The sequence below is a fragment of the Ceratotherium simum genome, chromosome 36 (genome assembly GCF_057802395.1).
Source record: "Ceratotherium simum simum isolate JZ-2026a chromosome 36, ASM5780239v1, whole genome shotgun sequence".
Lineage (NCBI taxonomy): Eukaryota > Metazoa > Chordata > Mammalia > Perissodactyla > Rhinocerotidae > Ceratotherium > Ceratotherium simum.
In genome coordinates, this window is record NC_141935.1 from 27,538,350 (window position 1) to 27,563,369 (window position 25,020).

Below are 25,020 nucleotides of genomic sequence, written 5' to 3' on the forward strand. Positions count from 1 at the left end.
AGGAGACTTCTCTGATGGCAAGAAAAATATAGTAACAAGAAGGAAATCGTAAGAAATGAGATTTCTTGAGACAACAAGCCAAGGTGAAGGTATGACACACATGTGAGTTATTTTTATCCTTCCAGGGTCGGGTGTAACGGAAAGAAAATGAGTAATCTATAGAGTAACAGATTCAAATTCAGACGACTTTGCTTCCAGTCCTGGCTCTAACACTCAACGACTGATGATATTGGTGAAATGACCTCACCTCACTACTCCTCAATTTGCTCATCTGTGAAAGAGAGGTAACACCTGCCTGATCACCTCCCAAGATTGTTGTGTATGTAAAACAACAACAAAACAAAATAAACATAAAGGAATGGGTGTCCTTGGAACATTGTAAAATGCTGTGCAACTGTTAGCTGTTTATTATAAGTATTTTCTAAAGTGTCCGAAAGTGTTTACTAGTCCCAGTAACCAACGGGAGTTCCAACACTATTGGGAGAAGCTGTCTAGCCAAAAATGTTTGACTCTTGGGTGAAACAAAACAGCAATGCCATTTTTATAAGCCAGGCTGTAAAAATAACTTTCCTGGAACGTGTAAATAGACTTCCCCAAATAGACATTGATTGGAAATAGACTCAGACCCCGGAGGAGGACAGCATCAGGTGGCAGGATCTATTTGTCTTCCACCAGTTAGAAGAATATCCAGGAGCAAGGTGATCAGTGGTGAGACAGAGAATTTTTGGGGAACAAAATACATTTTGGGTCAGTGCCAGCTCCTTAACTAACTGTGTGACTCTGGGAAAACTATGTACCTTCTTGGACCCTTCAGTTTTCTCACCTGTAAAATGGGTAAAATAAGGAGTATAATAATACTACCTTGCATGGTTGGATTAAATTAACTTAGCTAATATACAGTGCCCAGTGCAGAGCCTGTACATGGCAGGCACTCAATGAGTGTGAGTTCTTCTTCTTATCATATCACTTTTCCTAATTCCTTAGTATAAATACCTGTTTACTTATATTTTTCCTATTCTATTTTTTTCTTGGATACTGTCTATCTTGTAGCCTCCCTGTATCCACCAGAGCAACCTGCACACAGGATTCCTTCAAAATCTTTATTTAAACTCCATCCTTCCTCCATTCTGTCTATCTGCTTATAATAAAATCACCCATTCTTTAGCTTGTGTTAAAATTATTTTATTGATCCTATAAAGGTATCCCATAAAATTTATTATGTAAGGACTTAGAATGCCCAACACAACTGCTGACCCTAAAAGTAATCATAACATGGAGAAACGCTGAACCAAGGGGAAATAGAAAAGAAACAGAATAGAAAGTTAAAGGGAAGTTTGAATAGAAACAAATCATCATAAGATTTAATAATGTATAGTATATTAATGATTATTTTTGTACATAAATAATTTTCAGGGTAGAAATTTACTTCTCATGACAAGTAAAATAAATTTAATCACTTGTAATCTGTTGTGGAAATCAGACAGCTTTCTAATTTCTTTACTCCATTTCTTTACGGTACTAACAAAACAAAATACTCGATGAAAAATATTACTTTTTATTTTCCTGGATGGGAACGTGATCACTTAACCCTAAGTGATTGTGTCTGAAGATTATCTGAAATATATTGGTATGTTGTGTGTATATATGTGTGTGTGTATGAATGTTACTCAACTTTTCCTCATTCAGCAATTCCAGCCTTTCCCCCACACTCCTTAAAATGATGGTTGCCCTCCTTGGCCTAGTATAATCCTATTCATCCAATCAAATGTAACTTCCTCCGGGAATTCTCACATTACCTGTGGGCCTCCCTCCCCACTCTAACACCAAGTAGAAATAGTTTATTTTTCTCCTGTACATCATAACATTTTGTTTATACCATTAGGTACCTTAGCAATTATACACATTCTACATGTTTCTAAGACATAGCAAGGTATCTGGAATATAGTTGATACTTGAGGTATGAATTTTGCTTGAAGGTCTAGATGATTAATTCTCTCTTCCCCTTATTTCCTATTGATCTTTTCTTAAAGTTTACAGTGTGTGACAACGTGGTGCTGTTTTAAGAGTTGGGGAAGTTGGTCAGATTTGGGGATGGTGTTGGAGGAAAGACAATCATTTGGCTTCCCCTTTCCATCTTCCTTAAGTTGTATTATTATTTTTAATTATATCACAGAAATTTCCACTCCAATCTCATGAATAATATTCGGTCAACATTATGGTAGAAAGGGATGAATTCCAAATGATTCTTAAACAATACACAAAGCACTGTGCAATATCCTACGGCCATTTTCTCCAGCAAAATCTTGGAGCATTTCTTTGACATTGTCATGACCATGGTAACTATGAGGCATGTTTAGGAAAATTTTATATTAAAGGTCAGAGATTCCAATAAAGCCAGCCAAAATTTTTGAAGTTTATAGTGTGATTAATTCCTAGAGTCCTTCATTTTCCAGCTCTTTAATTTGTGCAATCACATTGAACGTTCAAAGTATATATTGCTTTTTAAAGTCTTTCACATACTCTGTGCAGTCACAACTGGCAATTCATAAACAGAACTGATTAACATTCCCCACCACAAGCATCTTTGAAGGAAATTAAAACCAAAAACTGTATCTTTGTTGAATCCAATTTGCTTACATTTCAACACACATAACTCCACTTAACTGGCCATCACAGCAAAAGCCACAACACACACACACACACAGGAGCATGGAGCTAACCACACAACTCAATAGACAATGCAGACAAACTTGAGTATAAACCAAGATTTTTCTACCTCTTTTCATAACAGGTTAGTGCTGGCCCTCAGTGTTGGTGTACAGTTTTTATGGCATGGGAAAATAGGGATGTTTCTGCCCTATAAAAATAAATGTGTTGAAGGCTTTAGTTGGAGCTTATACAATGTCAGAAAGTTCCAAAGGCACTGCCACAATACAAAAAATATAAAAGAATCCCACAAACAAATATATCACCAAAACACATGGCAAGATACTAAGAAAACAGTGGTAGAAAACTACTGGTTTCCCAGATGGGAACAGTTTTTCAACACCTTCCTGAAAAATAAAGAATAAGAGAGGCATGCTAGTGGGTCTGTGGTGGCACATATCTTCTCACCGACCACCACTTATACCAAGTCTTTGACTTTAAACTGCTCAATAGGTCATTTTCTCCTTGCAGAAGGAGAAAGAACAGAACCCTCATTGTTCCGGATCTTCTAAGCCTTAGGAAGAGCTAAAGGAAAGAGCATAGAAGGCATGCACTGTCTTTAATAAAGAAAAGGATACATAGAATAAAAATAAAAATATAAAAAATAATTTCTTCATTTTATATGTCATAATATACACTTCTTTCCAAACCTTAGTTTGATACACGTAGGTTTTCATGTATGACATCTTTATCTACTCTAGAAAAGGCTGGGACAAAAAGTAGGAAGCACGAAGTTCTGAATTTAAATAAAGGCAGTACCTTCGCCATTATATCAGAGGATGCAAAGTGGGCAATGGGGATAGAAATTGGGACAATTTCCCAGTTGGACTTAATGATTTGTAATTCCTCAGAAAGTAAAACTTACCACATTCTGTGCAAATTTCTCAAAAGATGTTCTGCGGTCCATTGAGTGTTCCGACTTACATGTATGGGGTGGTGTGGGACAAAGGGAAATAGGGAACATTGAAAAAAAAAAAAAAAGCAAGCAAGGAAAACAGAGCAGAAAAAGAAAAAGACAGGATGATGAAATGATGCAACACAAATCCACGTTCTACATCATGGGGACCAGGAAGGTAGGAGAACAGCCACGGAAGGCTGTTGACACAGGACATGGGCTCTGTTTTCACTGGTGCTTTTCTTTTGAACACTAAAAACTCCTCTTGTGCAAACAAAATGGTATGATTTCAAGCAAAATCTAATTATGCTAAAATGAAGTAGATATGTGAAGGTTTTATGCTGATATTTGCAAAGCCTAAATATTTGAAAATCTAGTGGCATATCTTCAGAATTTCCTCATAATTTTGTATCAGGACTGGATTTCTGTTGATAACATCATTAATTGTATAGATCATTGCTGTCCAATAGAACTTTCTGAAAGAATGGAAATTTCATTCCATGCTGTCCAGTCTTTCAGAGGCCTTTAGCTGTGGCCATTGAGCAATCGAAATTTGGCTAGAATTTTATGTAATCTTAATTAATTTAAAGTTTAAACAACTCCTTGTAGCCAGCAGCCACTGTATCAGATGGTTCAACTACAGAGTATCCATTTTCAGTTGCAAAGGCAACGAATTTTGAAAAATTCCCTTAGCCTAAATGATGAACATGAGTTACATAAAATTACAATTTCATCTCAGAATTTCAAGTAGTTATAGACTATTTTAACATTAAAAAATAATGAGTGAGGTTGATGTTTATATTCAGATTTCTATACTGTTACATTGATTACACAGGTGTTATCGATGGTGAGACTTTGATTATAAATATTAATCGAATAATGAGGTCTACTGCAAGTCTTCCAAAATGTGCTTGGCTACCATCTTGGGTCTGCGAAATTTATAGTAGGGATACTATGTGATGCAGGATAAATGCCAAAGGAAAATATTCAGAAGCAAACATTGCTACATTTTGGCAACTTATCATTAAACAAATGAGTCTATTTTTAGTTACGGGGTATATGGTGCAAAACATATATTCTAGCTTCCTGGACAAAGCAAATCCTCTTCAAGTTTTTGACCTAATGATATTTTCTTCTCCTTTATTATAATTTTGGATTTCCTTAAACTAGGCATACAGAAGACTAACATGAAACATGAAAACAGCTTCTAAAAAACTTTGTAAAGCATGAACATCTGCAGAAACAAACAAACAAAGGAAATAAGCAATCAACAAACAGAAACAAAAACAACTTAAATGGCCCTTATAAAATGTGAAGGTTTGGGGGAGGGTCGTGGAGTGCGTTCACTTACCGTTTGTCCAATACCCTGGGCCCGGCAGAGGAAACTATTCCAACTAAATACAACTGAGAACTAGGTCAAAAAAGGTACAAAGAAACAATACCTTTTTCTTTGCCTGTAGAAGCTCCTGGTAGGCACTGGATCTTATAAAACGTGGGTATGAGTCACTTTTCATCAATTTGTAAATGTGCTCCTAAAAAGAAATAATGATTGAAGTGCTTCTTTATTATTTCTCAGGAAAAAGTCAAATACTATGATAAGAATACAACACATGATTCAAAAACAAATCTGGAAGCAGCTACAAATAATAATGCTAATGCTAATGAGGATGCCTTATGTTTACGGAACATTTAGACCTTCAAATTTCCGTTATTCATGGATCCACGTTTATACTGGTTTGGGAGCTATGGAGGATGTAAATCACATCCAGTCCTTTAAAAAAAACAGGAATTTGGTCAACAGCAGGTCATGAAGTGATTTTAAATCAAGTTGTTGATTTACATAGATCATTTGAGAATATAAATAAATCTGCTATCTCTTAAAATTTCTCCAGGCCAAAATCGAATCATGTGAAGTCAAGATTGAGCAATCATCCAGATATCTTTGGCATTTACATGTACTTGGAGGGTGTAGACTGCCCAGATGAATCATCTCTTTGGTGCAAATTTTACGGAAAACTGTCATTCACGTCCACTTGGGGCCAGAGCTCAAGTCCACAAATAAATTTCGTGATATTTAATGGCTAAATCTCCCAATTTGTGTGCTTTTTTTACTCATTTGGAGACAGGATAGGTAAATATTTGATAATTTAATCCGAATCAGTCTGTGATGTTCTATTTTGGTGATGAATATTGGTAGACAAAGAAGTCAAAGAAAAAAAACTATTCATCCAATTCAGTGGTGTTGACCCAATCCAGGGACATTCTGCTCTGGCCTATTGCAGCTTAAGGGAGCGTAAATGTTCCTTGGTGTTTCTAGGTTAGTGAAATATAAAGTTATATGTAGAGTTTTGAACTATTTGAGAGTATCCTGGATGTCCCAATCTCTTCTTGTTTGGAGAAAACATTTATTTTAAGAAATGACTCAGTTTCCCTGACACTCCAAGAGTTCACCTTGGTTCATCTCCAAGCGTATGGTACATCTGGAACTGTATGAGAATTTGTGGTTGGAAAAGTGGTGCAATGTCTTGTTTTGGAGTCAAGCATTTTGGGAATTCAGGTCCAATCTCGCTCAAGATGTACCACTTACACACATGTAAATTTAGACCAATTTATTCATCTCTCCTAGTCTTAATTTTCTCATATATAAAATAGGGTTGTTGGGAGGATTAAAGGAATGATAAATGTTCAGCAAAGTACAGAGGTGTGCATAGTAGGTGCTCAAATACACTTGAGTATATGCCAGGTACCCTTTGAAGTGCTTGCCTATATTAGTTAATTTAATCCTCCCCAAACCTCAATGAGGTTGGTAACCACTATTATATCCATTTTAAATATGAAGAAACTGAGGTATGAAGAAGTGAAGTACTTGCAAGAGGTCACAGAGCAGAGCTCAGTCTAGAACCCAGGCAATTTGGCTCCAGAATCTGTTTTTTTGTGTGTGAGGAAGATTAGCCCTGAGCTAACATTCTTTTGCTGAGGAAGATTAGCCCTGGGCTAATATCCGTGACTATCTTCTTCTATTTTATATGTGGGATGCCTGCCACAGCATGGCTTGATGAGCGGTGCGTAGGTCTGCGCCTGGGATCTCAACCGGCGAACGCCGGGCTGCCGAAGTGTGTGAACTTAACCGGCCCCCACTGCGTCTATTCCCAAACAGTGGCAGGAATTTCTATTCTTGCATTCTGAAGACAGGGTTAAAAAATCCACAAAAAACTGGAGTTAAATATCTGAGCTTAATTGAAAAAAAAAGCCTAGGGTCAGGTGGCAATGTTTTCTATAGAATATTTTTCAATGACACAGACGACAAAGAAATGTTCTTTTTACGACTTCAGGAAGGTCACTGCAAACATTTTACACGTTGCTTGCTCTAGAAAATGCTTGAAATTTTATCTTCAGCAGAAAGAAAGATAAATCAGCAGACAAGTAAGCAATAGGGCCGGAATTGTCATCCTTGTCTCTCTCACATGTCTCTGTAGACTGTAAGTATTTCCACACGGAAGACCGTGGGGGAGCCAAGGAGAATGGCTGTCTGTTAGCTGCTCCAAACTGTGTTAGTTTTCCACACAGTGGCTTTGTTTTGAAGAAACAAGGAGAAATGTGTTTTCTATGAAGAGTGAAAACAGGGAAGGATATTTGTGTATCTCATTCTTCCTCTTCTATGCTTTATTTTAGTAATGTTATTTAAGAAAAAAACATAACTTTTTAGAGCTAATATTTTCTCTAAAAGAGGTTTAAGAAATTATGAAGTATGCATGTTCTGATTTAAAAGCCAGTTTCAACGCATCATTAGGAAATAATATCCTCTCATTACAAGTTTATTTTTCTTCTTGAGCACAATATGTTTTTAGAGAAAGTGGAAATTCAAATTGTTTCTAAGGAGGCAATTACGTCCACTTTGAGGAAAAAAACACTTAAAAATTTGTCTTAGGACATTAATACCTTAATATCAATTTCCTTTTTTTTCCTTTTCGTAGACTAAAAAATTAACTTGGAAAATTAATAAATGTCTGAATCTGCTATTTCATTTTATCATCTGAGACAAAACTAGTTTGAGTTTGACATTACTTTAACCTAATTTAGTTTAGTTCTGACTATTTGTAATAGTGAATAATTTCGGAACGTCAGAATCTTAGAATATCCACATTGGAAGACAATTTAAAGATTTCAAATATGTGTTACCGAGGTGAGGCCACCATTAGCTAAGTGTTTGCTCACATATTGGGTGACAAACAGTAGAAAATGAAGTAAAAGTTTTCAAATATTTCAAATATTACCCTTCAAGAAATTTATATGTAAAAACATTCAAATTTACACAACATTCCTAGGCTTTGAACACTGTTCACTTTAAAGTGTCTTTATCCTTTTCTAGATCTACTAGAGTTATTTTACATACAGTTACTTAAACTGAAAATACTAGGCATAGCTGACAATTACAATGAAAATAAAATGAAAGAATCTCAAAAGTCAACTTCTCGGGAGGACATTTGTGACACAAAGTGAGGCCCACCCATGTACCAACCTGAGCATCTTCAAATGTGTATCGTCCGGGCTCCTTCACATTCTGTGTCGTTTTGTCATAGCTCTTAGAATCCAAGTTAATGGCACTGGGGGCACCTGGAGCCAGAAATTCTTGCCATATTTCCTGAACTCGGGAGGGGACTTCTCTGATGGGCCTTTTCTTCAGGTCCTCCACTGCCAGCCAGAATCTAAGCAAAACGTGACACATGCATTTACTCTGATGCCTCATAATCTGAAAATTCTTATCACATTGACTGATCATACTATTCACGATGATGCATAATAACAAACACTTTCTCTGAGGGCTTCCAATATCAGGCCTTTACTGATTTTTTTCATTGGTTACATTCAAAGATATAAAATTTTTCAGAAGGTAATATCAAAAACAATCTCTTTTAAGTGGTTGCTGTTAAAAGCAGATCTGCCAGAACCCTGATTCTATACAACCCTAATTTTTACTGAAGCCAAGCAGCACTGCTGAAGGAGCATTTCTTAGAAAGGAAGAGAAGTTTGAAGGGAATGAGGGTGAGAGATATAGAGCATCTGATCGGGGGGATAAAGTAGTGCATTGTATTGTACTCTTTGGATCTTTTGTCCATTTGAGCAATGAGGGTTAGTATGGAGAGGATTTTCTGCTCTACCTGTCAAGGGAATTACAGCAAAGCTTTACTGGAATTAAAGAGACCCGGACACAAGATCAGAAAAGGCCCTAGCTGGAGAAATCAGGGCAGGTAACTAATTTTAGGCAATTTAATTCAGAGAGTTACGGAATGACAGAAGCAGCAAGCTTTCACATGCAATTGTTTGAAAGGCTTAGATTTGCACAGGCATGATAGCAATTCAGAAGCTCTGGAAAAAATAAATATATACTGACTTACTTCTAAATATATAAAGATATTTTATATACTTCTGTATAGAAAATATATGCTAAAAGGAAGGAACACCAAAACATGTTTTGGTTGATAAGAGCAAATAGCAAAGTCCAATCATAAGGGGCCACATTGTATTAATGGGTTTCATTTCTTTCAATTTTGCTCTATGTTATATCTTTTTGGTTAGACCTAGAAATAACGTGGAAAAGATGAATATGTATATCATAATAACTCATTAAAATAAAAAAAATACTTGAAAAAGGTCATACTAGGTCTATGTTATCCCCACCGGGGATGTCATCACTTTCTGGTAGACGTGATCAAGAAATGGACAAGATGACCACAGAGACGAAGGTCACTACAGGCCACAGTCTTAAGAGAGGTATAAGGTGATAAATAATACCTTCATAACTATTAAGTTTTAGCTTAGGTATTAATGAAAGGCCAGAAATAAGTAATAAAGCAATTGAGCTAGAATTAGAATATCAAATACTACTCAGTCTAGTGATTTTCCAGTTTCTAGATATCATTTTCCTGTAGATATATGTAACAGTAGATAATCCAATTTGAACAATGCTTTAAGCATGAAACTACCATTATTGCTGTCAGAAGGGAAGGCTCAAGATCATTTCCTCCTAAAATACAGATTTCGACACTGTGCAATCTAATAGAAATGCTATGTGCAATCTGAGGGAACATAAGTGTTGTAATTAGCGCTCATTCAAGTTCATTCCAGCACGCTTTGGACACATCAATCAAAAGGATTCTCTGTCTTCAAAGAACTAGTAGAGAAAATGATACACCATTCAAGTGGCCATAATACAAGGAAGCACAGGAGGGACACTCAAGGAATAGCACCAACTGGACAGTCTGGGAATGCAGAGCAGGAAAGAGCCCTTCTGCTGGGGCAAGCACTGGGTCAGAAAAGGGAGTTCTAGGAAAGCTGTTATAGATGCAGTGATGTCTTAAGTGGACTTGGAAATACAGATACAATATCAAAGGGTTGAGGAGGTAATAATAACACCTACACTGACATGTAAGTACAGACACTATTCTAATTGATTTGGTTGTATTAACTCATGCAATCCCTACAACTCTACAGAGTATGTGCTATTATTTCCCCCATTTTGGAGAAGAGGAGACTGAGGATATGAAGATTAAGTCACTTACTTAAGATTGCCCACTATGCTTGTCATAGCTGGGGTTTGCTCCCAGATAATTTGCAGTAGACGACATGCCCATAACCACTCCCTCGAGTGCCTCCCTCAGAGCATCGGTGCCTTTCTCATCCTCAGAATTATTATAATCCTTGTTATAACTTAGTAGAATGGAAAAGGCACAGGTTAAAATCCCACCCCCTCTTATATGGTAGCTGGAATTGGAGGAAGCGTCTCGTTTTCTAAGCCTCGATTTCTTCATCAGTAAAATGGGATGATAAGGCCTATCTCACTGGGTTTCCTTTAGATTAAACGAGATAAATTGTGTAAAGGGCACTTTTGAAGTGCCTGACATATTTTTAGACCCTCAACAATAAAAATCATATTACTGCATTTACTTAGTACTGACATTGTACTACGTGCTTTACCTGAAAAAGGAGTGAGCAAAAACGCAGCAATGGAGAGTGGGGGTTGTATTTGAGGAATAAGCAGTATTTCTTGACTTTTTTTCCTGTCTTAATACTTGAGGAAAATGCTCACACAAGCGCCCCACTTCCATAAATAGCAGGTGCTTAGAGGGCTGCTGCTTAGACTAGAGGCACGGAGACTTATTTAAGCACAATTAGCCCTGTCGGCTGACTGGACTGTCTTGTCTCCCTCAGTCTGTGACACTAGCAGGGGCCTCAGATTTGGGCAGCAGTGGACAGTAGCTTGGTATTGGCTTATAGAAAGCCTAGGATGCCGATTATTAACAATCTGACTTGGACAAGATGCTTAACTCTAGCCCCCCAACATATTTTGCTTCTCTGTAAAATGGGGCAAGAATATTTACACTTCATTTTCGTTGCGATGATTAGATGATAATCAGAAAAACGAATACAAAATATAGCATGGCACACTTATAAAAGTGTTGGATATAAGGCATATTATGGCATATAGTAGGTGTTCAAGAATTATATCTATATCCTTCTGTCACCTATCTATCTATCTACCTACCTATCTATCTATCCTTAGTAGGGAAACATATAATAGTATATGGTAGATACTCAAGAAATATGTATATGTGTATATATATGAAATATGTAATATTTCTTATCAGTCATTACTTAGCAGGGAAACCAGTGTGGCACAGAATTATTGAGATAAGAACTGGTTAAGACTTGAACTAGGGAATCAGCAGTGATTCAATTCAACCATGAACAGAGTTTGCACAGGCTATTCCCTTTGCCCTAAAGCTTCTTCCCTCCTCCTTTTCTGCCTGTTATCTCCTTGTCATCCAGGTCTCAGCCCAGAAGCCATTTCCCCCAGGCTGCCTTTGCTGATCTCTAGCTCCAGGTTGGCTATCCCTCTGTACTTCTCCAAGGTGAACACCCATCATTTTATGTTGTGATCTGCTTTCCTCTCTGTATCTACCACTAGGCTGTAATTTTAATGAGATTGGAATCGTTTTTATTTGCTTAGGTGATACTGGTGAGGCTCATTACTTGTTTATTTCTTCATCATGATACCCATGAGGTCAGCATTTTTTCAAAAACTTAGAGAATTAGATGTAACTCCACCTCCCCGTCCTCTAAAAGGCTAAACATATCCTTTATCTCTGCTTTATTTTTGTTTTATGCATTCTTGTACTCAATAACTGATGATGTGTCCTCGATACAGACAATGTTATTCAGTAGGCCCAATAAAAATCCTTAGCCACTGTAGATCTTGTGAAAGCCTTGTCAAGAAGGGTTCACATAAACTTGAAGGAGAGTAGGAAGCAGCACCCAACAATCCTTCAGAGGCACGCACAGATAATTCAATTCCTCCAGGTCCTCTCTGTGGTCATCTTGCTTAATCCATGGGACATCTGTCAAAGTTCTACATATTTCCAAATGGTTTGGGATATGACAATACCTGGCGCTGCTTAGTTCCAAGGAAAATAAATGAATGCCGAGACCTTTCCGTAGATGAATTTCACAGGACTGCAGAAGTCATGGGAAAGTAAATTAGGGTACCATGTTTCAAAAGAATAATGAATGAAAGAGCTCATGGAAAAACAGTTTTGTGTAGTGGAAAGTTATCACTCACTTCAATGATCTTAAACAGAGCCATCAAAATCTATTCCAGTGTCTCACATTTAAAAATTCAATTTCCAGGTGCCTCTTAAGCTAGAAAAATTTCAAAAATATGTAACGATGATGTCTACAACAGATGGGCGGAATGTGCACCCCTCCCTCACCAACAGCTTAATGTGGTGCTGTTCTCAGCTGCCCTGAGGCTGTATTTAAATGTGCAAGGTCAATGAGCTGCTCCCATAGTTTTGTCTGAAATTATTTGATATAAGCATCCAATCTCTTTTTCTAGAACTTACGTAAGTGAGAAGCGATACGCAAAGAAGACTGATATTGGTAAATAGGTGATATTTTAATTTAACTGCATAAATATTATTGGCCATTCTCCACTTTGCTAAACATTAGTCTAAGTATTACACTTCTTTATGGAGTCCATTTGAAATGCACCAAATTTATTTGGTTAAAAGATCAAGAGATAGTGTAAAAATAAACCATTATAAGGAATTAATAATGTTGGACAGGCTTTGCCTCGGTTATCTTTTTTCCTCCATCAAGTGGCAGAAATTCAATGGGTTCACATCATCATCATAATGTTGGTGGGAGAGTAATTGGTCTATTAAGTCCAAAACAACCAGACACACCACAGGTAGGTCTCCTGGCTTATAGTATAAGATCTAAACAACATGTCTTACCTTAAGTTTTCTGAGCTGAATTCTGACTCTAGAAATTTAAGGAACTGTTCTCTCCCAACTGGGTCTTTCAATGCTTCATCCATGCCAAAACCCCATCGTTTTACCCTCTGCTGGCTTGGTTCTTTGCTATAAGAGATAAAACAAAGTCAGCTACATTCCTCTCATTACATCCTATTTTCTGCTGTTACATTTCCTCTCAAAATCATATACGCCTTGAAGTTCTCATCTTTAACTTATCTTTCAGGAAAAAAAAAATCTCTGATTAATGGCTCTACATGAAATTATAGTGAGGTATAAGTTAGGTATTAATAATAAACTCTAATGTTTATTGAACATTAGGTGCTAAGTGCTCTAGATGGATTCTCTCTTTTAGTTTTTTCTGCAACTGTGTGAGATAGGTACTATTATAATTCTCATTTTATGGATGAAGAAATTGAGGCACAAAGAAGGTTATAACTTGCCAATGTCAGGCAGGTTACCAGGGGCAATATTCCAGACATTCTGACCCCAGAGCCCAATCACTACATAATGCAATCTCATGGTGGCATGTTGTACTGGGGGAAAATGCATTGGGAACCAAAAGGCCTAAATCCTAGTTCATGACTCTGCTGTTGATTAAATGTGTGACCCAATCCTGGCCGAATCACAACATTTTGGGGTTCCAGCTTCCTCATCTATACAATCTAGAACTTATGGATGAAGAGTTCTGCACTTGTTAAGCATTTAAGAACCACTGGATGGACATAAAAAAAGGAAAAGTCCAAAAATGTAATCTAGAGACGTGCTAAAGAATACTAAATCCTCACTCTGTAAAGCGATACAGTGATATTTTTACGACTCTGACAAGATGGATGATGTAATTCTTCACTGATATAGCTCATGAGAGAAACCAGGGGGGCTTAAATTGTGCTTTGGTTTTTCTAAGTCAGTCTCTTGTCAATTTCTCTTACAGTGTTTATGATAAGTTCATTTTGTTTTAAAATTGAATTTATAAAGGCATACCTATATGGGGCTTAAGTAAGTATGAATTTAGCATTCATTTTACTTGAATACACAGGTCTTTGTGGCTATGCGGATTTTCAAGGAAGGTAAAAACAATGAGCTAAATTTCAAGAACTGAAGATCCTAACTCTGATTAGTTCACCTGGAAACACTTTCGTCTCTAATTTTGTGCCAGTCCTTCTGGAAATTCAAATCTTAATACAAACGCTAATATCTAAGGTTCAAAAACCATTACTTTGAACAAGAACTTTATATCATGGGCTAATGTAGGCACAGAGTAAAATTACCTTTAAAATTACAATTAATCACCTATAGGATTCTTCCTTTTTCACCCAAACCCTGAAAAAAGTGAAATATGTGGAAGGAAGAGAAAAGGCCTCTTACCTTGCTTCCAGTTCCCAGAAGGTAGTATCGTCAGACAGCCATGGGTTAGAAGGGTCAGGTGGCACAAGAAATGGGTCATATTCTAAATACTGTTCCGTGTAACTTAGCAGACTAGAGAGAAAGAACATTTTCATCTTCCTTAGTTTTCTGGCTGAGGTTATACCCAGTCCAAGGTAGGGGACAGAATATAAAAATGTCTGGCTAAAGAATGCTTGCTCATTTACAGAATGAAATCCAGTGGCAGGCTGTGTGTTTCAATAACTTACATGCATCACCTTATTGTGCTTCTTGGCAGACAAATGTGGCTGAGGATTCCATCTCTCCCCAGGCCTAAGCTATATGAGTCAATATCCCTCCATTAAAATGATGCAAAACGTTAAGAGGTCAATGTGTGAAGGGCAGTGCTAGGTAAGCGTCAGTTCCAATCCTTGGTCGACCAGTCCACCCACAGCTGAACTGATTTTAGCCAACTTGGAGAAGGGATTAAAAGGGAATTCTTGTCAAAAGTATTTACAGAAATTAGGTAAAAGAGGAATCACTGACAACAATATTTTTTTTTTTTTTTAAATCTGTATTTTTTTTTTTTAAAGAGAGTGGAGAAAAAGAAGTTGAGAGTTAGGATTTGGCAGCGCCCCAAAGTGAAGAACAGATTTGAATGAAGAAAAGGAAAATATCTAAAATCTGATTTTAATTCAAATTCTGAAGTCATGCAATAACTGAGTAATGTGAATGTTAAGATGAATTTGCAGAGGCTCTAAGTTGCCAAAAGGTAATGTGGTAAATTGAAAGTTTTATTTCTCCCAGCAGGAGTGAAAAGATTCAACTCCGTAATTATCTTCTGTCTCCAATTCTGGCTGCACAAGGATGGGACCTCTAGAGATTTAAGACAATAATGATCATTCTGTCATTTAAACTACAATAAAAGAGCTCTCTGAAAGTTTTCTATGTGCAAAAAGGAAAAGCAAAATATTTCTTATAGGGTTCCAATTATTTATCTTAGCTCCCCTCCCAACAGTTCTCTTACCATTTTTAACACATTTAATTGTCATAAGAATTTTTTCATTTATATGGACATCTTGAAATACCTACCTATCAGCAACTTTTGACATTTTTAACCGATGTCTATCTAACTGTATTTGCCAATATTTTATCTGAAAAGAGAGTTAAAGAAGTAGTTACATAAGTAATGACATTCTCACAATTCTCAACTCTAAATTCTGAAAAACTGTGCAATTCTAAGCAAGAATATATTCTAAGTCAATAAAATTTCAAAGTTTGTAAAAAAAATAAAACCAGAAGGATCTGAAAGAGTTAACAAAAAATTAAAATCTGTTTGAGTATAAACACAACCAATATCACTTTAGAACAGCAGTGAACTTGAACCTTCTGCCTGCTTTAATAAAATATAACTTTAAAGTATTATAGAGATTTTAAACATTTATTGATGGTGAATAACCAAATCAGAATCACATTTGCCCCTCAGATATTGAATTTAGAAAATAAATTTATTTGTTATTTGTTACTATAATTTCAAAATAAACCCTACTTTCCAATACCATCCCAACAAAGCATCAATGAAATGTGTTTTGAGAATAATTTTATCAACATTTCAGGACAAATGCTCACATGGACATAATCACAAATGGAAAACTTTAAAACTCAATTACTTTTCCTTGTGTGATTATAAATATACTAGAAAAGTATGTATTATACTATTGATAAACTATATTACAATAAAATATTAGAGGAAAAGAATGGGAAAAGACTCATGACTGAACCAACCAAGAGATTTAACTATTATTGGATACAAGAGAGAGTAGTGTTTGCTTTGAAATATTACCTGGAGCCAAAACTATTGATCAATTGGTGAAAAAAAAGCAATATATACTATGGCTGTACACCAGGATTGATAAGGGAAAACTTCCAGAGGCTTTTAGAGATCCATACAGTCATATGCTGCTTAATGATGGGGATACGTTCTGAGAAATGTGTCATTAGGTGATTTTAGTGTGAACATCACATAGTGCACTGAAGTGGAACAAAATTTGCCACCCAAGAATGTGTCTCTTTAACATGAGAATTATTTTAGGCTGATTATTTATTTATTTATTTATTTTTAAAGATCATCTTTTTTTTTTTTTTTTTTTGTGAGGAAGATCAGCCCTGAGCTAACATCCATGCTAATCCTCCTCTTTTTGCTGAGGAAGGCCGGCTCTGAGCTAACATCTATTGCCAATCCTCCCCCTTATTTTTCTTCCCCAAAGCCCCAGTAGATAGTTGTATGTCATAGTTGCACATCCTTCTAGTTGCTGTATGTGGGACGCGGCCTCAGCATGGCCAGAGAAGCGGTGCGTTGGTGCGCGCCCGGGGTTCCGAACCCCGGCTGCCAGCAGTGGAGCGCGCGCACTTAACCACTAAGCCACGGGGCCCGCCCCTAGGCTGATTATTTTTAAGAAACAAAAGACCCAGAAAGTTTTTCTTGTTACCTCCCCCTTAACTGCCTAAAAGAATTCAGTTAAGAAAACCTGTCTCAGGAAGTGAGCTGTCACCCTAGCATGACATGAACTAGGGGGTAGACAGGGAGGAACCTGGAAAAGCCAGTTTGCTGGGCTCCCCTCTGTGTTCTTCTGTTTCTATGTGGCCAAACACACACCTGTTTCCCAAACATTTGCTCTTTTTTATGCACCTGTGAATTGCCTTCCTTCCCTTTGAAGTCTCTGACTCTCCCCAACCCCTAGCATCTTTCATCTTTGGCTAAAGATGGTATTTAAGGTGAGGGCTTCAGCCATTTTGGCAAGTTATGTGGTTTTCCTGGGTTTTCCCATGTATACATGTTATTCATCTTTTGTTTGTTTTTCTCTTGTTAACATCTCATGTCAATTTAATTCTTAGACCAGCCAGAAGAACCCAGAAAGGTAGAGGAAAATTTCTTCCTCCCCTACAGTACTTATACAAACCTAGATGGTGCGGCCTACTACACACCTAGGCTATATGGTACTAATCTTATGGGACCACCATCGTATATGTGGTCCTTCGTGAACCAAAATGTCATTATGTGGCACATATATACTGTAGAAACAAGAATAAGAACTCTTGTGAAGATCATGTTACGTCATTGGATATGGAAAACATGTGACTCAATGTCACCAACCTCTTGTCTTCTCACTCTTTAAGACAGAGTACTGGAGTAAAACATAACTCTTGATAATGGAGGCACTTATAAATTAGTCTATGTGATTTTTAAAAATTGATTAGGGGAAAAAAGATTGGAGGAGTTAAAGAATGCAGAGTTTTGAAAACCATCCCCATATACTGATACATTTTCAAGTGACTACATATCTTAAAATTAGACAATTTCATTACCTTTTAACTGTAAATCTTGTATATGAGACAGTCAACCATACAAATAACTTTTAAAAATACCTGCTATTAACATTCACCATCTGGTCTTCATAGCTGCTACTCTGTAAACTGTTAACAGCTCATTTTATAGGTTGACCTACCTGTTGTTGTAACTCATCTTCTGTTGGAGGTTTAGTTTCTGGTGTGGGTGTGTGGGTAGGACTGTGACTTCTAATATCATTTTGTAAACCATAGACAGACTATACAAGAAGGAAAAAGGAATATGTTAGGACAAAATGCCGTGTATAGTCACAGACTTTCTAAAAGGTAATTTTGTGTTATACAGTCAGTAAGGTAACTCGAAGCTTTGCTGCGTATTTGACTAAGCTTCTTACCAAAATTCAGAAGGCATTGCTATCTTAAATATCATATGAATGTAAAATAGAAGCACAGCTCTTTGAAAAAATATGTGGTTAGATTATTAACTTTGGTAGAATAATTGGTTATATGGAGAGAACATCATTAAGTGTGATAAAATCTGGAGGTGGGTTGAGAGTGTGAAGTTGGGGAATGACAACACCACGTAACACTTAATGAGTACTGATTTCAGAATAAAATAGAGGATGATATAGAATAGAATAAAAATTTAATAAACTGAAAGAAAATAAAAATAACCTGGTCTTTACATAGGAAAGAAATGGAGTCCTGAGGAGAGAGATTAGGTTAAGAATCCCATTGGTGATTTGGTCTCTGATGGTGTGACCGAAGACACCTCAGAGCGCTCCTACTTCCCTTCTCAATATTGGATTGTTTACCTCACAATACTGGCCTTGCCATTGGGTGCCATTTGCAAACATTAGTGACCCCCAAGGTTTCACACATCTTTGGAATTCTTGATGCCCCAAAGCTTCTTAGCAAAGAACCTACTATTACTATCTTAACCTACTATTTAGGAACACTCTTTTTTGAGAAAGACTCACTGCTTAGTAAGTATAAATAAAGATCTGGGGACTTAATGGGATAAAAAAATCATACCCAACTGAGGCTGAGACACTTCACATGTCAATTCAGAGGGGAGGACAAATTACTTTTCCTTTAGTATCAAAGTATTATTACTTTAAAATAAAGATTTTAATGTGTGCTATTGAGCAATTTTTCTTTGGACATGAGGATGAAGGATGAGGACAAAATAAAATTGCATGAACTCACAAAATTAAAGTTACCAGGTAGATTTGGAAAGAAACTCATGAAATCAGAAGAGTGTAGATCCTGATTCTTACCTGAGCCAATTTTCAGGCCCATCACCAACCTTAGCAGTATCTCTAAATTCAAACGTGTTTTGTTTCTGACCTACTTTCACTTGGACCCTATCTCTTCCTAATGTTAACCTCTTGGCTCTACACCTGGGCCCTTTGAACTCGGTTTTTTTTCCTTGTGTCTCCCCATTGTTTTGTTCTTAGCCTTTTCTTAACAGATTTTGACTTGGGTTTATCCTATCTGAACCACCCAGTTCAGACTATCTTTGGTAGGTCCTTCAATCTCCCCTCACTTTCCCTAGCTCCAAGCCCTTGGAACTCAATTCCTGTCACTAGGCTTCCATCTATCCCAACGAGTGGCACTTATGCTGTGAATTAATTATTAACAGGACTGAACTGAGTGGCTTTCTCTTTTCTTTCATTCATTCATAGATTGGACATTTATTGAACACCTACAATATGCTGGGTATAGTGCTAAGCATTAGGGATACAAAAGTAAACAAAGACAGACATGCTTCCCCCTCCACTGGAACTCACAACCTAGTGGAAGGGAAACAAGTTACACAATCACACAAATAAATATACGATTAAAACTGATAAAGATTAGGAAAGAAAAGAATAGCAAGAGCATAGGGCCTAGAGTATATAAATTAAGGAGACTTAATTTCCATTGAAGAAACAGAAAAGGCCTACATGAACTACTACTCATCATATTTGAACTTCATTAAATAAAGCAACCTTTTGAACTCGGAAATATCAGTTGAGGTTGCTTTTTAAAAATTAGGCGCGTGAAAGATCACTGGTTATGCCATAATTGTACTTTTCAATGTCTGCTATTTTTTCAGTTGTAGCATATTAGTTTTTGATAAGGAAGATTAAGAAGACTCTAAGGCTTGAACTTTCCATTTTTGTTTACCTTGCTTTAAGTACTTAATGTTCTTTAATAAGAATCTATGGTTCAAATAAAAAATGCTTATAAGACAAGATAGATGACAGCTTTAACAGTAAGTCTTTTGCTTAAGATTAAAAATAATTAACAAGATTGCTAAAAAAATACCACAATTTATGGTGTCATAGAAGTAAAATGATCCATAACTTATCTTCCATCTCTACATTTCTACAATTATTTCAATATGCGTGTATTCACACGGGCTTCATGAAGTGCTGTGTAAGACCCACACCACTGGGGGTGTCCTATAAAGTTTTCTCTCAGCAGTCTGTCTACTGGCTCTGAGGTCACTGTGGAGTTCCCATTTTTGGTCTTACATTCAAACAAACATGAGGAGCTCTCTCTTTCATCAACCAGAATGCCGTTCATTTCCTGGGGACCAATGATAGCTTTTCACTTTGATTCTTAGCTACAGTGATAATAGCCATGAATAGTGCAATTTTATGTCCAGAGCTTATTTTATGGACAAAGGAGGTAAGGAAATCAAACCAATTTTGGCAGACAAGGTTTGAGGATGATTTGCAATGTAAAAGGCTTTGCATTCTTTAGAACAAGGAAATGTATTAAAATATTGGCACAAGGTAGGCGGAACAGAGCTAGCAACAGGTAGGGCTAGAGAGGAAGAGGAATGATATCGTCTGAATGTCTTAAGATTTGCAGCTGGCGGAAAAATCAAATTAACTAATGGGGATCCATTTTGAGTTTTAATAGCAAAACTCATTACTAAATCAAGATGCTTTGACTTGATTAACACATCCTTTTATTCCCCGTGGTGCCTAGAGCAGCACTTTTCATATATAGTGCCATCCAAACAAATCCTGGATAGGTTATTCTTTAAATGAAATAGGCTTGACTTTCTACATAAATCTGTTACTATCTGACGTGATCTATGAAAAATTCTCTCCTACATTTTTCAGCAGGTGGAGAGGCTTTAAAGTAGAAACTAAAGAGTGAAGGAAGCTTTTATGCCTTTCTATCTCTGGGATTTCTCTAACTGGTGATGGTGGGGAATATTTCTCTTTCCTCTGGATTGCTCAGCTCAGCTAGAGAATGGATTGTGACCATGTCTGAGGCTGTGTGGAGGAAGCCAGTACAGAGAGAGAGCCAAGGAAAGAGAGTGGAGAGAGACTGGGAGAGAGCTCTGATGGTGTTCAAGTCCCTGCTGTAGTCATACCCGGGGCCAGCTCTGCCCCTGCCTATTCCCAAAGTTTTAGAATATTCCCTTCTTCATTCAGTCTGGTTTGAGCAGAGTTTCTGTTGCCTGCAACTTGACTGTACTCCTTACTTAAAACACTTTTGTGTTATTCTAAGATATGAGTAGTTTATCCTGTTATGTAACACAATTAAAATTTAAATTTACACATTTTGCATTTGGAAATGAAGACAGGCCAATCTTTTTATGTATAAACAGGTATAACCACTGCACTAATAGCAGGAAAATGAGACATCTAATCATGAATTTGCTAACTCTTCTTCCAGGATGTGCACATCAGCTGTTTAAAATATTAAGTCCCATAATATCCAAATGAAGGTGACAGAGGAAAGAAAGGTAGTGAGACAGGAAACAGTTTACTGTTGTTTTGAAATATGAGTTCTGAAGTTACAGGAAGCAATCCATAGTGTGGGTTCAGTCACATATGCACAAATGCTTTTGTCATTTTCCTCAGGTTTTGTGTTTTTCTTGGATCCCTCTAGTTATTATCATACAGAAGGGTCCAACCTGTGATGGTTAATTTTATGTGTCCACTTGGTTGGGCCACAGTGCTTAGATATTTGATCAAACATTATTCTGGGTGTTTCTGTGAGGATGTTTTTTGATAAGATTAACATTTAAATCAGTGGACTTTGAGTAAAGCAGATTGCCCTCCATAATGTGGGTGGGCCTTATGCAATCAGTTGAGGGCCTGAATAGAACAAAAGATAGACTTCTTCCAAGCAAGAGGGAATTCTGTCAGTAGAGAGCAGTTAATCCCTGGGACTCTAGTCTGCTGGCCTACCCCATCAGACTTTGGTCTCGCCAAGCCTCTACAATCATGTGAGCCAATTCCTTAAAATAAACCTCTCTCTTTATCTCTCCCTCTATCTCTCCATCCTGTTGGTTCTGTTTCTCTGGAGAACCTTGGATAATACACAGCCTGACCTATTATAGTTAAAATTTTAGAAACAGACTGAAGAAAATAAGGCACACAGTGCCCCTTAAAATTTGCCTAAATTATGCTGATTTCTTTCTGGCTCTGCCACATTATCATTCCTTCATAGAGACTTCAGGAAATACATATGACCTATTGTTTTTTTGTACTTTAGTAAAGACAGATTTAAAAAGATTTAAAAATTGACTAATCCCAAATACTTAAAAATATCTCAAATTAGATAGACATTTAAGCCTTCTCTTCACATATTTGATAAACACGTTTGTAATTCAACTATTAACATAGTTGAATATGAATAGTTGAATATATAAATATATAACATTCCAAACCCTGATATTCTTTAGGTACATAAGCTAGATTATTGTGTTAGGGTTTACTGGGTCCTTTATTCTTGTTATGACATATAGTCACAAGAAATATTATTACAACTGAACGCCCCAAAAATGAACAGCAGTTCTCTTTCTAAGGGCAGTATCTGTTTTCAATGATGAAGTAGGGTCCAGGGATTCCACTTCCTTACCAGCTGCAATATAAGACAGAAGGTGATCACACAGCTAAGAGAAGGAGCAAAGGACGCAGCCCAGCTAACAGCAGAAGGCAAAGGCAGTTTCCAGAGGCGGTAGGCTGGCCTCGCCACTTCTGTGTAGGGCTTGCCATCCCACAAAAGTGCCTACTCCACGGGGACAGAGCTGTGACACCCTCAGAGGAGGATGGAACAGTTTACTCCTTGTTGTCAAGTAATTCATTGATAAATGATGGGGCAATTTAGAACCACAAACCACAAACCACTTAAATTCCCTTAATAGCATGTTGCTGAGTTGCGTTCCTCCAAAATTCAGATGTTGAAGCCCTAACCACCAATTGTGACTGCGTTTGGAGATGGGGTCTTTAAAGAGGGAATCAAGGTTAAGTGAGGTCAGAGGGTGGGACTCTAGTCCTACGGAGCTGGAAGAGACACCAGAGCTCTCTCTCTCTCTGCCACGTGAGGACACGGCAAGAAGGTGGCTGTCTACAAGCCAGGAAGGGAGCTTTCACTGGGAACTGAATTTGCCAGCACTTTGATTTTAGACTTCTGGTATCCAGATCTATGAGAAAATAAATTCCTACTGTGTAAGCCACCCAGTCTGTGGTCTTTTGTTATGGTAGCCCAAGCAGACTAATATATAACACTTAACAAAATTATGTAATTATATATATGTATAGACGTTTGTTTGTCTGCTTGTTCAATGTGCCCATTCTCATTAGAGTTGTGGGAGCAAGTTCATGGCTCTCCCATTTACCACTTATACCTAGAGACCAAGACATGCCTGGCATAAAGCAGACTTGTCAAATCCACCGATTGAATGGATCATTCCAGTTCCTAACCAAGTAGGAGCCCAAGTAGCAGTGGGAATAATTCCAAAAATAAACCAGTATGTGGCTTAGAGTCCTGTAATCTTGTATGTAAAAGAACATTATTCGTGAAGATTCTAGCCAATTCAACACTTCTGACTATGAGAAGCTATATTTATCAAAACGTGAGAAAATCAGTATTCTCCAATTGTTGGAGACAAGCACACGCAGACTACTTGCCACAGTGTTCTTCAGAACTTTTGTTTTTCTCTGGTGATTTTAGTGCTAAATAGCTCTGCAGTTAGCCCTGTACTTCTACCACTATTGATTCCCAGGAAATTAGGCTGCAACCTGGACAAATAGAGCTCAACGATTCCACTTCTTCACAGCACTTCACCTTGCTACGCCTCATGTTCTTCCATCGTTAAATGAGGGCTAATGGTACGTGGACAGCAACAGTGTCAACTAACGCTCTTCAAACTTTCAGAAAGAATGATGCCATGTGAAGCTCGGGTGAGATATCAACCCCGAGCACAGGGTCAAAAAGAGAGTGTAAATGATCACTCTACTATCTTGAGTTCTCTCTCCATAATCCCTACACTTTCTCTTCCGAATCTGAGCATATCTCAGTTGGTGTCTGCTGGGGAAAATTGACACAAATTAAGGTATTATGAAGAGTAACTCTTCAAAATTCAAAGTATGAGAGATGCCTTAATGCCCTTTTTGGAGAGCTGATTGCATTTTTGAAGCTTGTTCCAGAAAGCTAGTCCCCGGTGTGCTCAGGATGTGCCGTGAGCAGAGGATGAAAGGAACTGAGTAGGGTCTGTCGCCAGAGACAGGCTTGCTTTGGTCTGGCTTTGCCTTTTTCTCTCACAGAGTTCTTGGGGGCAAAAGCTTTTGAGCCCCGCATCTGAATGGGTTTTCTGGCACTTTTCCTAACATCAAGGTAAACTGCCTTAAAAGAAAGAAAAGGTACCTGGACCATATTGGGGCCTTTGAACATGATGCTTATGTTATTAGGGATGGAAGACAAAGACGACAAGAAATAAGACTACGAAAAAATGTTCAGTGCCTACTACAGGGTCACATACCCTGGAAAACGCTATCGCTACATAAGGAGAAAGCCATAGGAAAGAAGGTCTTGAACTCTGCGGAATGCTTTAATCCAGTGGTGCCAATCTTAGGCTGTGTCCTCAGAGTGATGCTACGGGATGGAAATTCTTATGTGTATCAAGCATCTTTTATGGAATGAATAAAAATGCCTTTTATGTGTACACGTTACTTTAAAAAATATGTAGGTACTACCCCGCTATAGGTTTTCAAAAGACTATTTAAAATGTCTCTGAATTCTGGGTAGCTTTTTTTTGTTATGTATTCTCTCACATAACAGACACCAAAAATACACCTCTTATCTCACGGCTGTGTCACAAAATTCTGAGGTTACAAGGGGGTCCTCATACCTGTAGTTAAACATCTTTAGGATGCCCATTTTTCCTTAGAATTTTCTCTAAAAATGCCCTTCTCTCATCAGTATCACTTCTTCTCAGATAATCTCCATCTACTGTTCCTCATCCTCTGGGATCTGAAAGAGATGCCTTTCTCTGCTGATGACTCTTCTCTGATGGAGAGAGGAGGGGTCCTCAGCATCCTCACTCCCCTCCTGTTGGAACCGGTCCTGTCACAGCCCCCTGCGTGCCTTGGGACCTGGGCA

At 37.5% G+C, this 25,020-nt stretch overlaps 1 protein-coding gene across 6 annotated transcripts in view; it reads right to left on the reverse strand.

The window, feature by feature from the left end:
- Positions 1-25,020, reverse strand: part of RGS7 (regulator of G protein signaling 7) — a 607,861-nt gene that overhangs the window by 15,062 nt on the left and 567,779 nt on the right. For 5 of the 6 annotated variants that reach the window (XM_087424463.1, XM_087424464.1, XM_014794685.2 and 2 more), the window contains 6 exons: positions 17,784-17,882; positions 15,370-15,431; positions 14,281-14,391; positions 12,895-13,020; positions 8,121-8,307; positions 5,044-5,133 (listed from right to left, as the gene is read on the reverse strand). In XM_087424463.1, the coding sequence (XP_087280589.1) occupies positions 5,044-5,133; positions 8,121-8,307; positions 12,895-13,020; positions 14,281-14,391; positions 15,370-15,431; positions 17,784-17,882 (675 nt within the window). Of the gene's footprint in view, positions 1-1,407; positions 2,858-5,043; positions 5,134-8,120; positions 8,308-12,894; positions 13,021-14,280; positions 14,392-15,369; positions 15,432-17,783; positions 17,883-25,020 lie in introns of those variants that run through there. The other variant, XM_087424467.1, reaches the window with a different exon arrangement.